Genomic DNA, 17,850 nt, shown 5'->3' with positions numbered 1-17,850 from the left:
GTTGGTGATTTTGGTCATGAAAGGGTATTGTATTTTTTCAAGTGCTTATTTTTGCATATATTGAGATGATCATGTGGGTTTTCTTCTTTATCCTATACATTAAGTGTGTTACATTGATAATTTTTCTATGTTGAGCCAACCTTGCATTCCTGAGATAAATCTCACTTGTTCATGGTATATAATTATATAATATATAATTGTATATATTTCTGGATTCAGTTTCCTACTATATTCTTGAACATTTTTGCCTTGATATTTATAAGATACATTAGCTTTTAGGTATCTTGTCTTATGAGGTCTCTGTCTTGTTTTGGTATGAGATAAAGGTGGCCTTAAAAAAGAGTTAGAAAATATTCCCTCTGATTTTTATAAGAGTTTGTAAAGGATCGATATTAATTATTTTACATTTATTAGAATTCAATAGTGAAACTATCTGGGCTCTTTTGTGTGAAAAGCTTTTTGATTATTAATTCAATATCTTTACTTGCTATAATTTACTATAGGTCTATTCAAATTCTATATTTTCTCTTGAATCAGTTTTAATAGTTTGTGTCTCAAATTTCCTTCTGTTATTGATTTCTAGTTTCATTCCATTGTGGTCAAAGAACATATTTTGAATGATTTTAATCATTTAAAATTTAATGAGACATATTTTGTGGTCTCATAGTTTAATCTGAAGAATGTTCTATGGGCACGTGAGAAGTATATTCTGCTGTTTGTTGGGAAAGTGTTCTAAAGATGTCTGTCAGACCTCGTTGGCTTATCACATTGCTGGAGTCTTCTATTTTCTCATCTCAATTTTACATAATTATACTATTCATTATTATAATTGTAGTTTTGACATCTCCAACTATTATTGTTACATTGCCTATTTTTCCTTCAGTTTTGTTACATTTGATGACCTGTGTTTGGGGGCTCTCTTGTTAGGTTTGGCATGTATATGTTCCAATTTTTATGTCTCCTTGGTAGAGTGACCATTTTATCATCATAAAATATCATTCTTGTCTTTAGAAAAACAGTTTTTTTTGGAGTCTATCTTGTGTGTTGTTGGTATTGCCACTGTAGCTCTCCTTTAGTTGCTGTTTGCATAGTATATTATTTCGTATCCTTTACTTTTAACCTATTTGTGCTTTGATTCTGAACTCTGTCTCTTGAAAACTGACTATATATTTCATGACTATCCTTATAATCTCTGCCTTTTTATTAGTGTAATTCATTTATATCTAAATTAATTATGGATAATGAAGGATTTAATTCTGCCATTTTGCTATTTGTTCTGTATTGTTTCTTATCATTTTTTATATCTCTTCCTCCATTATGTCCTTCTTTTATTATTAAATAGATACTTTTTTACTGTACCATTTTAATTCTCTTTGTATTTCCTTTAAAATATTTTTCTTATTTTATTAGCGATTGCCCTGGAGATTACAATTAGCATAATTTTCAGTAATGCATAACTACTTTACTTCTATATAGCTCCATCCACTCACCCTACCTTTGTGTTATTATTGTTATACAAATTATGTCTTTATACATTATAAACCCATCAGCATAGTTTTATAATTGCTTTGCACACTTGAATTTTAAGTCATATAGGGAAAACTTTATGTGTGTGTGTATATTATATATATATATATGCTCTCTTTAATATTTATATTTAATTACTTTTGCTGATACTCTATTTCTCTACATGGATTCAAATTAATGTCTGTTTTTCTTTCATTTCAGCCTGAAGGACTCTCTTTAGTGTTTCTTACACTACTAGTCTGCTAACAATTCTGGAAAATTTTCTTTATCTAGAAATATCTTAATTCCTTCATCATTTTCAAAGAATACTTTGCTAGATACAGAATACATGACTGGTAGTCTTTTTTTTCCCCCAGAAACTTTGTATATGTCCTCCCACTGCCTTCTGGCTTTAATGGTTTCTGATGAGATATTAGCTATTAAATTTATTAAGGATCCCTTGTAGATGATGAGTTGCTCTTGCTTGCTGCCTTCACAGTTTTCTATTTTTCTTTGGCCTACAAAAGTTTAATTATGATGTATCCAGCTATGAATCCCTTTGAGAATACTTAAAGATTGTTGAGCTTCTTAGACATGTAGATTAAAGTTTTTGTCAAATTTAGGTTTTTTTGTCATTATTAATTTAATATTCTTTCTTCCTCTCTCTCTTTCTCGCTCCTCTCCTTCTAGAACTTTATATGTATTTGGAATATTTGATGATGTCCCACAGTTTTCTGATACTCTGTTCATATTTCTTCAATATGTTTTTCTTTTTGTTCCTCAGACTGGATAATCTCAATTGACCTATATTCCAATTCATTGATTCTTTTCTCTGTCAACTCAGATCTGTTGTTAAGCCCCTCTATTAAAATTTTCTTTTTAGCTATCATACTATTAATATTTAACTCCAGAATTTTCACTTGGTTCTTTCTTATATTCTATCTCTTCATTGATATTCTGTATTTGGTGAAATATTATTCTCATAGTTTTCTATAGTTCTTTAAGTATAGTTTCCTTAAGTTTTAAAATATATTTATAATAGCTGCTTTAAAACATTTGCCTATTAAGTCCAATGCCTGTGCTTCCTCAGGGACAATGCCTGCTGATTGCCATTTTTCCTGTGTATGGCTCATACTTTCTTTGTCTTTGTGTCTCATAATTTCTTGTGGAAAGCTAGATGTTTTTAACAATATAATGTGGCAAGTCTGGAAATTGTTTTCCTCTTTCACCTCTGAGTTTGCTGTTGCTATGTTGTCCCTGCCATTTGTTTATTTAGTAACTTTTCCAAAAGAATTCTCTGAAATCCATATTCTTCGTTGTGTGTTGACACTTAAATTTCCACTCACTCAGTTTTATGGTCACCTAATGATTGCACTGAGATTTCCTTAAGTGCCTTGAACCAGTAAGTCTCCTTGGCTTTGCCAAGAAGCTCTGTGTACACGTTGGGGAATTCCTTCAACACTCCGGTAGTTTACATCTCTGCCTTAGCCTTCAGTTCCTATTTGAAATGAGAGCACTATTTCCTCATAAATTTTCAGTGGATTCATTTTCTAATCTCAGTTCAAGTAGCATCTTTTGGACCTGGATGCAAGTACAAAATAAATTTTTATATTTCAAAGATTATTTAACTATTCAATTAAAAAGTGTCTACCTAAACCTCCATTGCAAGTGATTAATCTGCAATATAAGGACATGCTAAAAGGCAAATATCAATAGAAGGATCTAACTGAGTTCTATAAATGTCTTTGAGATGATAAATATGCCCAATTAGAATTGTATGCTCATGGAGCACTCTCAGTACTTGGCAGTACCTATCTGTGTGAAAAGACATTTTCAAAGATGAAATATGTGAAATCTTATCACAGGTCAGCATTAACATATGAACATTTGCAATTGATTTTGATGATAGAGAATACTATGAATGCCAATTAAAAAATACCTTTAAAATTCCTTTCTTTTACCTAGTAGAACCATCATTTTAAAAATGTACTAAGCTATTATTATTATTATATTTTGAATATTATCAGTAAAATTTGTGAAAATTTATTTCTATCTTATTATATGACTACATATATAATATAAATTCAGCCTCTTGGTCTGCAAAACATAAAATATTTACTATCCAGGTCTTCAATGAAGAAAAACGTTGTTTGCCCTGTTCTAGATAGTTAAGTTGATCAGTATCACATTGTATGTTTGGAAATAATAAAGTTACCTTTATGATAATTTGACAAAGACAATAATCTCCATCCCAAATTACTATTAAAAGTTTTGAATTTAGATTAAAAGGTTGAAGAGCTGTGAAAAGTCAATAAGGGATACTTTATAAAGAGCAATTAACTCAATTATATAATCTCAAGTTTCCACTGAAACCAAAAAATAATAAATTATAGAAGTAAAGGAATCAAAGATTAGAATAAGATGATCATTATGACACCTGAAATTTGCTATAGTTATTGTTAGACTTTTGCCACAGATTCCTAAATGAAATGGGGTCAGTTCACCTGAGACAGTCAAATGGAAGAGGTCGGAAAAAGACCTCACAGGACCTGCAGTTTCTTTACTCTCACACAGACCAACAAGAGCTCAGACACAACTGGGAGTCTATTTCCATGGAGATTTTGATATGGAAAAGTAAAAGATGATAGGAAAGCATTTTTCTTGCCAAATAGTCAATCGCCAGAAAAGGCAATATTATTTTTATTTGTATTAAGATAGTTTTATACAGATACCAATTTATTCTGTTCTGTAAAAGCCAGGACGCTTAACCCGAAAACCTTGACAATGTATAATTTTGAATCTTCCATTTGGTCCACAAGGGCAGTAAAGAAGGGAGGCGCATGCACTTCTGTAGAACCATGGGGTGATCTTGTCCCTGCTGTGAGACAACAGCAAGAAATATCCCAATTAAAATTCACTTATCAGCGTGTTGCAATGGACCCATGGTGCAGACGTTTAAGTTAAACGTAAGAAGGAGTTTCATTGCCCAGAGTTGCATGTGTGTATGTTTTGGGGGAGGGGGTGATTTTTAAATGGTAGGAAAATTCCCACAAAGTTTATAGAATCATTCATATTCATATTCTCTCTCTCTCTCTCTCTCCCCTCCTCACCCCCAAATGGCTGCAACTAAGCAAACATTGAAAAGGAAAAATAAAAGACTCCCAAAATTTCCCTTTGTAGGGATAAGATGTTTCCCTTTTAGGATAAGATGTTTCTTGATGCAACAGGCCTCAGCTTCAAGGAATTCAGAAGTGAGCGTCACCCATAGAGTCGTACGCAAGGAAAGCCAAGGACTTAATGAGTTTCAGTAACCTAATTTCAAATTAGAGGCGAACAGAACAGAATTTGTTCTCCTTCGCCTTTAATGTAAAGAACTAAAACACAGACGGACAGCGTCCATGTGAGGGTGCCCTTTTCTTGCCAAGGCCGCCTCACCCTTGGTTTCCTCCTCCTCCTCCATTTCCAACTAAACAAACCCTGACTCTTACCTTTCGTGCCAGTAACAGCTGCAGTCTAGCCAGGCTTTTTTGTTAAAGAACACAATCCGCACAACCTTTTCCCTCCCACTGGAGGCCCCTAATTCTAACTTTTCATCTTTAATCAAGGCCTGCCACTTTTTAGAAACAGCCGTCATGTAACACCGGGCAGGAGGGCTCCGTGTCACGGGTGATCCCAAACGGCCCCCTCCGTCCCCATTATCTCCATTGCTTCTTGACAGGTCGCCCGGTGCGAAGTAAAGCGCTGTAGCACTCAGGATGCCCTTATTTATTCCACAGGCTTCCCTCAGTGATGACTTCCAGATGTGAGGAAATTTTAAAAACCTGTGGCCCTCAGCACATCATTAGGTCCTTCCCATGTTTCCAAAAATCCATAATCACCAGCACACTGTGTTGTCTCCATTCCAACATTCGGCCATAGGGATTTCAGATAAACTAAGCAATGTGGAGAAGATGACTTCCTATGGAAATACCTTCCTATTTCTAGGGGGGGGGGGGGACAACACACAGTATCTATATACCTTTACTCCATAGTTATTTTAATTTTTTCTGTAGAGTGTGTATGTTCAATTTGATGCCCACCCTTCTTCTGTATCTCTCTCTCACACACATATGCAAGCACATGCGCACACTTGCACCAGCAACATTCTCATGGATAATGTTGTTTCCATTCCTAATTTATTTTGGAGGATATATTCTTAGTAATTTTTCCAGGCCAAGCCTCTTATCCCATTGCATAAGGAAAGCATTTAAGTCATTTTAATCTCCAACCTGGGCTCAATCCATTGGAAAATGGAATATGCAGTAAAAAAAGAGGAGGCAGTTACCAGATTATTTCATTTTCCTACTCCCCACGTCCACACTCCACCAAAAAAGCAATAGAAAAAAAAAAAAAAAGTCTTTTGCCTGACATTTGCATTTGTTTCAGAAATGTACTGTAGGATTGAAAAGTATCAGAGTTAGTGACTTGACTGTTCAGTTCTGAGTCCCTTGAACAAAGAAAACTGTATCCCAAAGCTATCTATGGAGGAAAATAATTTCCATGTATATCAATATGTTTTCTGTGCCATTGGATATTCAGAAAGTGTTAGGGAGTGTGGGAAAGAACACCTAAAAATATAACCTTATGCTGAAAAGATTGGCTGGGGAAATTGTTCTCAAGCGAGAAGAGACTTGCCCTGAGTTCCAACTTCTTCGGTCCAGGGCACAGAGTCTGGCCTTCATTAAAGGTACCTGCTGCTCTGGGTCATGTCTCATTTGTCCTCACATTGTGGAAAATCCCAAATGCAATATCCATAAAATATAAAGGGTTTTAAATGAAGGTCTGTCTGCGGAATGAGTGAGAAAGAGAGAAACTGTCTTTTTATCTTTCTCCTTGATCTTCCGTCTGGTAACAATTTATGTTCTGAGATGCCTACACATGTGTTTTCACAGAAAAGGCTCTGCAGAAAAGCTGTCAGTTTTTACTCATCAGAAACAGAGCAAAGCTCAACAGAAAGATGCTCAAACGTGGACTCAGACGTGGGTTGATCTAAGAGAAACACCATCCTCTTTCTTGCCTTCACCTGGGCTGGGGGCCACTCTGACCCTGGATCTATCTTCTAAGCAAGGAAATAGAAAAAAATATCTTTGTGGGGATTTCAGATTGTAAACATTAAAAACAGAGGCCATGAATTTGATAGAACCCATCTGTAAAGCAGTATTTAAAGGCAAACATAGCATTCCATTCACAGCTGATTGGTTTACCTTAAAGCACAGTTTATATTCCCTATGTATACTGAAATAAGATTATACTGAATACAGTGACATCCTGACTTATCATACCCCTCCTTTTTAAAATACCATTTACAGATAGTTTTTCATCATACCTTCAGTCTTTACCATTAAAGTGTATAGTTGCACAATGACTTCATGAAGACTTCGCCTAGGCAAAGAATCAGGAGAAACCAGGGAGGTTGGGAAATACATTCACTAGAACCTGGTTGCCTTAAAATATTCAGGACTGTGGCCACCCAGCTGTCTTCTCTTCCATTAAACATCAGCAAAACTCGTTTATAAACACAGAGACATGTGGAAAGTTTTCTGCACACTGTGGAAGGTTTTCTGGGCATAGTGTTTCAAGTGTTTTATTCTTTTTTTCCCCCCCTTCCTCCCTTCCTGGGAGTTTTTTCAAATTAGCAGGGAGAAGTAACCCCATTTGGGCAATAGAGTGATGAGTTTTAACTCTGAGAGTCTCATTTCCTCTGAAGCCCCAGTCCCAAGCAAACCAGAACAGCCCATCATCCCTCACTGGTAGACACCAGATTTATTTCCCTCTTCCCAGTTTCCTAACTTTTTTTCCAGATGGCTCCCACGGGGGCCTGGTGCTTTGAAGGCAACCAGGCTGCTGTCAATGTATGTCATATCCCGTGAGATTTCCTGCCAGGTTTCCTCTCAGTTTACCCAGTGAAAGAGTACAAGCATGGATCACTGGCCAAGCTACATACAAGACACGGAGCCTGGATCATGCTTTCCGCTCCCTGTGGGAAAGGAAGGGCCACAGAGACCTTTCTCGCAGGGCAGTGGGGTGGCCCTCGGCCTTCCTGAGACTCTTCCCCAGTTTCTTGGTCCTGGAAGTTTCTCGAAGCTCCCAGGATCCCTATCAGCTTGTTCATGCACCAGTTCCCGGGGAAATGAACTGCTCAAAAGTATTCGTATTTTTAAACTTTAAACTTCCTTCCAAGATAAATGTAATGCCTTCTAATGGAATGAAATCATCATGTGGCCATAATAGATTAGGCTCAGATTTTGATATTTGACTGTAGTACGTGTGTAGGTGTGTAGGGGGGAGGGCCAGGAGGGATCTTGGAGTCGGATAGACGGGAAAGCACTGATTATACACCTGGCCCTTACATTCCCCAAATGGTGACTTTTTTCCCCCATAACACAAAAGGGATGGTCAGAATTGACAATAGATGAATATTCCCAAGTCAGGTGTGAACTACATAGTCTTGTCACTACATACAACGTCATTGGAGAGAAGGTAGTTGTAGCTTTCAAGATACAAAAATTTCAGCACCATCAGAAACATCCTGGGACCAAGGTTTTGCTTCTCTATGTTTTGTGGGAACTCAACTATTACTGTCAAGAGATAGTTCCAATGGATTTTTCAAAGACTGAACCAAGAAGGTCATTGAAACTCTTAGACACACAGACACATTCCTTCTCTTCTTCCAACACTCCGTCATGGAACTGGTCCTCCTCCCTATGCTGAAACTTCATAAGACTTGTTATTCTTGCATAGCTCAGGTTTTGAGCAAAATATATATTGCTTTGCATTCAGCCTAGAAAATGCTCTCCTAAGAATTTACAAGCCACCTGTGGAGTTTTAAGGAGATTTCAAATGAAATGATTATAAGCCAGGATTTCCTGACACAGCTGAAAATTAGGCCTATAAAAGAATGAAAGGAACTGTAGGGGCTTTTTGAAATTTCTACCAGATATCGTGAGCAGTGGAAGATCACATCCATTGGCAGATCATCTTCGAGAATAATCTGAGTCAATTCTGCAAGTTGGGGAAAATAATGAAAACTGATTTACATTCTTGGAAACCATGCTTCCTAACTTGGCACTGTGAAACCTAATTTACCACGTTAAAAGTGGTTTCCCTATAATGGTTTGATCTCTTTGTCTTCAGGTGCCAACCACTGGTAACCAGAGGTACATGATCGTTTATTTATATTTTCCTTTAAGTGATAGGATTCCTACGAGATAAGTTGCTCTGAACATGGGAGAATAAGTGCTCTGTTCAGAATCGTTCTGGGAAGCAGGGACGGAAGAGCCTGACTTCCAGAGCTGGGACACGGTCGAGCATGCACTCACAGGACAGTGGCTTCACGCGTACCAACGCAGCTCAAAGAAGGGCAATCATCGCCAAGGAAAGCCGGAGCTTCCTTCACGTGTTGCTCCACACAGCTACATGCGGACTAGCTGCAGAAGCCATTTTCACTCTCACACTTGACCTATGGATTTCCAAAGGTGGAAGCCACAGACCTGACTCTGCGGACATTTCAAGGTCCAGGACCTCCTGGAAGCTCCCAGGGCGGTGGCACTCCCTGGGCAGTACGAAGCATGTTGTGTGACCAGGGAACCAACCTCACTCTCATCCCAAACATGCCCTGCGGGAGGCCGTCCCAGACAACTCCCGCCATATTTCTTGCCAGCCTCTCCACTACACCACAGCCCCCTCACCTACGGGGCCCCTAGCTTGGTCAGTGAGTGACATGTCTGTTTTGACCTGGATGCTGTCCCCACGGCTACCTTTTCCTCCCATGGCACCTCCTTTATGTTCTATTTCTTATTTCCAAGTTCTAAGACTGCTAGTGCTGAGCTTTCTTGGAGATGATTTATTAGTCTCTTTAGAAGGTATATTTCTGCAAGGATCATGTCATTTGCAAAGCATATGGCAGAAGGGAACTTTAGTTAAGGGATGGTGATCTAAATCACATTAGGTTCTGCTTTGGCAAGGACACCAGATGGATGCCTTTATGATGAAGTGGGTGTCCTCCAGCCTTTTCCTTTATGCGGGTCTCCAACAGGTGTTTCCTCTAAGGCGTATCTGTTTTCCATAACATCGGAATGAAGAAAGATGTTGTCTGTGACAGCTTGTGTACATAGATCATGCTTTTATTATGATAGAAATGTGCAGTGATTGATTTGCTATTCTGAGTCAAGTTAAAATGTGCTTGGGAGAAGATCATCTTCCTTTTGCCAAAAGGGCGTTTTATTACCAGACCAAGGACTCTTCATCCATCATGGGTGTGGAGGAGGAAGGGAAGTGGGGGGAAGCTGACGAAAGTGACCAGAGGAGAATAGTAGCAGTAGCCATAGACTTGAGTGCCGAGAGCAGAGAGCAGGAAGCCACCTCTCCAAAGGTAAGATAGCCATTTCTAAATTGTTTTCAAAGTGTCCCTGAGAGATAGTCTCCACCAGCTTGGGTACTTTATGTAAATATGTTTTGAGAAATCAAAGGGACAGTGTCCAGAAAGCTACTCATGGAGAGAAAGAAGGTTCTGTAAATGAGTACTATAACCGGTTCTCCAAATCCTGATAAAAATTGAAACCAGACTCAGGTAGTAAGTATGCTCCCTGGTGAGTCCCTTTAACAAGCTTGACATATAGCCAGCACCATGGTCCTGTCTGGTCCCGTTAAGAGAGCCGTGGGGATCTTGGAATTTGGTGTTGGGGCTCATGACTTATGGATATTTAAATTATGAAAAGCTGTGCCAATTTGAATGAACAAGGTAACCCGTTTCGGTCAAGCTGACCTTGCAGCTTACAGTACAACATCTTCTCAAGTGCAGGAGATAAATGATTGCATCAAGGCCATGGCCAATATCACTAGGAACTACCTTCTCCACCTTCCCAAACCCTTCTCCAGTGCCCCTTCCCCACCCCAGCTTCCCTGCCTAGGTCCTCTCCCTATCCCATTTCTGTAGGTCTGACACTTCAGTCCAAGTTTGAGTAAGTCCTTTTGCCTGAAAAATTATGACATAAGGTGTTGAATAATGAGCTGCATTAATTCACAGGGAAAACCCTTAACCCTTCAGCACAGAGAGCAATAGGTTGTATTTCTCCCAGGATGTAGAGTGAAATGGCACGGGAGAGAGTGTTGTCATGAGCTACCTATTGCCAGGTGTGACAAAGTACAGTGTGTCCCCACCGAGTGTTTCAGGGGATAGTGACAGGTATTTTGAAATAAGTAAATAAATAAAATAAATAAGTATGTAAGTAAATAGTGAAAGTCTATGTGGTCAGGTAAGTATGTGAAACACTGGATTGCACAGTTTTTAAATGGCTTCCTTATTGCAGAAATTTTATATGCTGTTTTCAGAACGTTTCATATGCTATTTTCTCAAACTTTATTTAAACACAGAAAACCTTTTCTTGGGACTTTTCCCATTACTAATATGCCATGCAACATGCTTTTTGGGAAAGGTGTTAGTGTTAGGATAGGTTGAATTTAATGCTGTGGCAACAACTATGGAATCTCAGTGGCTCAGCAACATGACGGTTTATTTCTTGTTCATGGGGACATATCCAACATGGGTCATGTGCTACATGGGTAATGTCCAACATAGGACATATCCAACACAGGTCATATCCAACACAGGACATATCGAACATGGGTCATGTGCTACATGGGTCATATCCAACATAGTACATATCCAACATGGGTCATGTTTAACACAGGACATATCCAACATGGGCCATGTGCTACATGGGTCATGTCCAACACAGGACATATCCAACATGGGTCATGTGCTACATGGGTCATGTCCAACACAGGACATACCCAACATGGGTCATGTCCAACACAGGACATGTCCAACATGAGTCATGTGCTACATGGGTCATATCCAACATAGGACATATCCAACACAGGTCATGTGCTACATGGGTCATATCCAACATAGGACATATCCAACATGGGTCATGTCCAACACAGGACATATCCAACATAGGTCATATGCTACATGGGTCATATCCAACATAGGACATATCCAACATGGGTCATATCCAACACAGGACATATCCAACATGGGTCAGGCAGGAAGGGCCCACCCTGCTGTCCATAACCGCTTGTGGACCCAGGCTGGTCCTCTCTAGAGCTGGTTAGGAGATAGTCGGAAGACCCAAAAGGGGGCGGGGTTAGGGGACTTCTCGAGTTTCACTGGACAGAGCTAGTCACATGGCCCCACCTACCTGTCCCTACGCTGCAGAAGGAACCAAGAGCCAATGATGTTGACACTTGTCACCTCAACCTCAGCAACATATTCAAGTGCCAGCTTTACAGTTTCTTAGATCTTTGACTTTTACCCGTAAAATAAGGGAGGGTAGTCGGGAACGTCTCCAGCAGAGACGGAAATGCTCACCAGATATTTCAGTTTCTTCCCATATTCTCCGGGCCCCCTTAAAGTTAGCAAGAGACACGTGACTAGTTCTGGCCAAGGGTATGTGAGGAGAAATGACACGTGTGCCACTTTGGGCCAAGGCAGTTCCTCTCTCTTCCTCTGCCTGACAACCAAGGATCCGTGTTCCAGGTGTTGCGGCCATAAGATGGTGGAGTCTCTGACCCTCTGAGGCCCCGAGTGGCCGAGGGAGGCAGGAGCACCTTTTCCCCCGAGTGAACCACATAGCCTGGGTGAGAAAATAGCCTGTGTGGGATCAGGCCTCTGGGATTTGGGGCTCTGCAGTCTGAGGCTAGATTCTCCTGACTTGCACCAGTCTTTCTATAACCCTAAACTTTTTGTGATTCTATCATCGAAAGGTTGCCTCTGTTCAATAACAAGCAAACATGCATTCTGTAGGATGTGAGTGGGATTTTCCAAAAGCTCATCTAGCCCTTTCAGTGATTGAGTATATTACAAACGGAGCGTTATGCCCGAGTGCAGTGTGGGGTGATCACGCGGAGGGCTTTGCCAAGACTTAGATGAAGATCAGAGCAAGGTCTGGGAAAATGCACGTCAGTGGTAGAAGCTGTAAAGAATGCAGAATGTATTTGATTAATAAGAATGTTTCCACAGGGACCCATGAGGAAAAGGATATGTAAAGGAGAAAGGAGAAAAATAGGCTAAAGAGAGAGATTCCGCCCATGATTAAATCTCTCACAGCCTTTTAAAGTCTATATTTGGGTGCCCTAAACACTGCTTGTGATTTCTGCCAAGCCATAATAGCATCATGATAACAGCAAAATTAAAAGCAGAAATAACCACCTTCAAGGTGCATATAATCTAAGGTAAAGAAGACATCCTGATGTGGTTTTTGCCCAAAGTGCTTAGTGTGTTTCGGCTGTGATAGATATAGTCTGGTCATCCAGCCCTTGGCACTCTTCAGACATGGACATTTATTCTGCAGTTTCACAGACCTGAGATCATTCTCATTATGTTATTATCCACTTTAGGCTCAAGGCTATAATGAGTTTTATACCTTGGCTTTGTTACCGTGGAGCCCCAAATGTTCTCAGACTAACTCTCCTTTCTCCCTATTTAGGACTTTTCTCTATGAGCAAGACACTGACAGTCTCGATAGCAGTGGCATGTTTCACTGGTGCAAATCGACCCCTTTGGAAAAGATAGTTCTGGTAGGTGATCTTGCATGAAATCTCAAATAAGATAAGGCATCTCTTAGGGTAAATGCTGTTCTTCTGTCAGTCATAAGCACCTGTCTCTTCTCGTTGTAAACTGTGAATTTAGGAAAAACAGAAAACCAAAAAACCACATACCTCCCCAGCTATGTGAATAGCAGAGTAACACATGTGGCATTGGCAAAGTGTGTGTGAGTAATATGCTGGGATTTAAAACACTTATGTCTTCAGTTATTCCCTCCCTCCTTTAACAATACAGCTGACTCAGTTATTCAGAAAAAATGTTCTCCTGAAGATTTGCTGTTTTGCTACTAAATCTAATTAATTTAAATGCACCAGGGAAGCCTCCTGTTTACAAGGACTCTGCAGTTTTTGCTTTGTTCCAAAGAAAATAAGCATTTTCCTAATTTATTGGTTTTGAAATTTGGATTTTCTACAGTAGTTCCTCTTAAAGGTGGTCATACTTACATTTAACACATTAGCCACAAATGCGCCCCCTAAATGTCCTCCTCCCCCAGCCCGTACGACCTTGGTGAATCCTTGTAGATGTTGCAGTCCTTGTCTCTGTGTGCCATCTCGAAAAGACAAACTAACTTGGCTCACAGAAATGCCAGCAACCAAGATATAAAAAGCCCCACATCCTAATCCAGGCTCTGCCACCTGCTTTCTGGATCTACATTTACTCTTATTTCCAGGAGTTGGAAACCCAATTATAATCTCATGGGTTTGCCTTACAAGCAGTAGCTGATAAATTTAACTAATAAAAATGATTGCTTGCATGCTATGTGAGCCCTATATAATTTTTCATCTATTACTAATTGATAATCATATATATCTTGTCTTGCTTTCCGAAAGTAGTTTAGTTCATTTTTTTTCTGCTAGACACAGGCATACACACACACACACGCACACATACAACATCCCTGTGGCCCAGTGCCAGTGTCCTGACAGAATATGTTCCAATTTTTTGCAAAAAGCATGATCAATCATTTGATCAGAAGCACAAAACTGTCAGAGCTATCATAACAACTGAAGACTATAAGGGTTGCTGAAACTCACCATTTTAGCAATTATGTCTGCTTCTAAACTATGCAAAATAAACATCCGTTGAGCAGGAAGCCAAACATGTTTTCAGTGGGAGGCAGATCTTTAGAAAGGTTGGGAATTTGGTGGCAAAGTGAGACATCCACCATCAAGGAATGGAAATAGCAGATGTTTTACTCGATCGCATTTAGACATTTTCCTTATGATACTTGATATGGAATATAGTACAGACTACCCACGGAGTCTTTTGTTAAGTTTAGAATGTCTTCTAGTTTTAGAAAAGCTAAGGATTTTGAAATGTGTGTCCCTAGGAGAGAAACATCCAGGTTGCAATATTGGTTTTGTGAAAACTTGAAAACTTGGTTTCATTTGCAGGAGGGTTAAGTGGAAGCGGTCAGTTTAATTACTTTGAACAAATGGCACATGCTCCCCTTGCCCCAGTAGCCGCCATCTTTCTTAATTGGGAGGCAGTTCTGTGCCACCGTTTCTTGGAGAAATTCCCTCCCTGGCTGTGCCCATTAATGCACTCTGCCATGTATCTTGTTTCTAATTGTTTAGTTCTACTCAGAAAAGCAATTGTTGGACTTCAGGCTTGTTCCATTAAATACCGTTAGAGGCTTCATTACTCAAGTTTAAACTAATCGGATTAGCAAGAGACAATTATTTAACAGATTTGGTTAAGATTCATATCCCTCTCTCGGAAGGCTCTCCAAACATGTAGCTTTATTTTTCTTCACGGGTAGATAAAGACAGACAGTAGAAGTATTAGAAAGTTCTGTCTTAGAAAGAACAGTACAGTATTTCCCAGTATATGCTAACGTGGTAAACTCTAATTGTCAAGATGTCAGAGGATACTTATTTATCCTGTTAGATTTTTTTTCCAATTTCCATTTCATAGAAGATGTCATTTAACCCAGCAAAGGACTGGCATAGGAAGAATGATATATCCATTTGAAATATTTTGAGTCTTTTTGTGTGTAGGGATATAGAACATGCTCATGCTTAAATTTAAATACATATAACTTATACTCTACCAACTTCTAAGTGTCTTCCTTTGAAAATCTAGGAATTTAATAAGAGCCAGATTTGATTAATAGTAATTGAACAGTTGTTAGAGCCAAGTAACATTTGCTTACAATACGTTATTTAGTTTTCAAAACAAAATTAAATTTTTGATTTTTACCATTTTAGAGAAATTGAGGATCAGAAGGGTTGAGTAATTTGTTCAGTTATACATCTAACAATAGAACCAGAATACAGAATCATATTTTCTGACTCCAGGTTTGGTACTTTTTCTATTGTGCCCCAATGTGATAAGAGGAGACACTAGCCCATTCCCTGAAAGAAACCAGATAGGCTTAATATAAGTTTCCTACAGGAATATCATTTTCTTAAATTTATGTTTATTATTTGTTTGAGTCTTTATGAATGTGTAGAAAAGCTAATCTAAACATATGTCATATACATTATTTTGTTTTCAACGTAACTGCTTATGATTTCTATTTGGGGGAAATGTTAATAACTGGCAATGCTGATAAAAGTATGATATGTATTCAAATGTTTGGGATCAAATGGAATTTTTATAACCTTCCTATTTCTTTTGTGCACTTTGCATGATGAACTTCCTTGACTCAGGAGAGAGTTTATTGAATCAGTTCAGTGTATTAGGTTTAATCATATGAAATTGCCAATATTTAGTCATTTTTGACCCATAAAAAGGCAAATTCATATGGTTCAAACCTGTATATGAAAAACAACTGAATACTGCAACATGTCATACAACCTGATGCAATTTTAAGGGCTCACTAGATGATATAACTTTAGCAATGGAATTTAAAATGTCTTAGTTTTTCACCAAATCTTACTATAGCACATACAAGGCTAACAACATATGATAAAAATCAAGAAATGTTTTCCCCATTTGGTTCAATATTTTACATCCTGAGGAATGATGCTGATCTAAGCTTTAATTTATGCACTTCACGCTAATAGAAACCTACAAAAAAAAGTGAAATAAGAAGGAACTCCACAAAAACAAAGAAGGTGTAATTGTACAATTTATGCATAATTTACATTTTTATAAGCAATTTGCAAAATTCTATTAAGCTTATGAAAATATTATTGTGGATGTACCTAGATAAGCTGGGGTGAGGATAAGGAGAGGGAGCTCACTTTGAGAGACTCTCATCTTATGTATCAAAATGACTAGTCTCTGGAATGCTTACCCTTAGAAACGAAATGAAAAGTCAACACGTGAATTTCGGAACCATATTGTAGCATGTATATTTGGAGATGCCCATTCAACCCTGCTGGGGCTTCGTAACTTTGTAATGCCCTTGAGAACCAGCAACTATACCAGGCAGGAACTGAAGGACATTGTGTTCATTGGGTCTCTGGATTACCTGCAAAGAGAATGGCGATTTCTACGGAACTTTCCCCAGGTATACATTCTGCCTGTAAGTATCACATAAGGGGATAGTGAATAATTATAATGATAACAGTTCTATTAGTACTAGAATTAATACTACTGCTACAAATAGCTTTCAATTATATAGTGCTTACTGGGTACCAGAAACTAACTGTTCTAAATAGTTTTTACATATATTAACTTATTTAATCATCAAAATAATGTTATGGGGTAGATATTAAACATGGTGAACTTCAAGCACAAAAAGAGTAAGCAATTTGACCAAGATTACACAATGGGTAAGTGGCAAACTAGGATTTAATCCAGACATTGTGTGACTTGAGTTTATGCTCAAACACTATGTCTTCATACAAAGAAGAGTTTTCCTGCATTTCTGAGTCTGATTTTAATTTAATAGCTAAACTTAAGCTCATAATGACCAGTCTGTGCATTATAATTTTTTCATCTTTTCTGGAGGTATCTTATATGGATCACATAATGCCACATGGTCCCTGATAGATGTATGAAGAGGAAGAATTTTTTTTAAGAGATGGGGCTTGCCCTTTTGCCCAGACTGGAGTGCCATAGCATGACCATAGCTCACTACAGCCTCAAACTCTTGGCTCATGTGATCCTCCTACCTCAGCCTCCTGAGGAGCTAGGACTACAGGTGTATGCCACCATACCTGGCTAATTTTTTTTTTTTTAGAGATGATATCTTACTATGTTGTCCAGGCTGGTCTCAAACTCTGAGCTTCAATCATTCCTCCCACCTCAGCTTCTCAAAGTGTTGGAGTTAGAGGCATCAGCTACCATGTTCAGTCAAAGAGGAAGAATTTGGTTTACCTTTTTGAGAAATGTAACTATACAGATGTGGTATTGCAGTTACAATTATATCTTCCCTGAACTTTTGTAGGTCTTCATCTCACTCTATGCCTTTTCCTGGATGAAAAGCCCATTATATGCACTGTGAAGTACACCAAACCATTTGAATTTTCATGAAATAATGCTAGCAATATGTAAGGAATATATTTTTGAAACTTCAAAAATAATTGTCTCAAGGAGCAAATTGCATTTGCTTCTTTTACAAAAGCCACCATAAAGTTCCCTGAGCCTTCCCTCTTGCTTCAGTCATACAAAGGAAGGAAGAAAAGAAAATGACCAGAATCTCTAGATCCAGCTAATGTTAGAAATTACCAGTAGTGGCCTCTAAGCTGCCTGGAGGTGGGATCAGATCAGATCCCCATTTCTTGACCAAAGAGAGAAGCAAC

At 38.6% G+C, this 17,850-nt stretch overlaps 1 protein-coding gene across 1 annotated transcript in view; it reads left to right on the top strand.

The window, feature by feature from the left end:
* Window positions 1–17,850, top strand: part of KCNU1 (potassium calcium-activated channel subfamily U member 1) — a 126,667-nt gene that overhangs the window by 88,336 nt on the left and 20,481 nt on the right. The window contains 2 exon segments of the mRNA XM_075997122.1: window positions 13,035–13,125; window positions 16,404–16,628. Coding sequence (XP_075853237.1) covers window positions 13,035–13,125; window positions 16,404–16,628 — 316 coding nt within the window.

Source organism: Microcebus murinus, chromosome 24 (assembly GCF_040939455.1).
Source record: "Microcebus murinus isolate Inina chromosome 24, M.murinus_Inina_mat1.0, whole genome shotgun sequence".
NCBI lineage: Eukaryota > Metazoa > Chordata > Mammalia > Primates > Cheirogaleidae > Microcebus > Microcebus murinus.
Note: the sequence above shows the minus strand (reverse complement) of the source record. Positions and strands in the feature narration are given on the sequence as shown.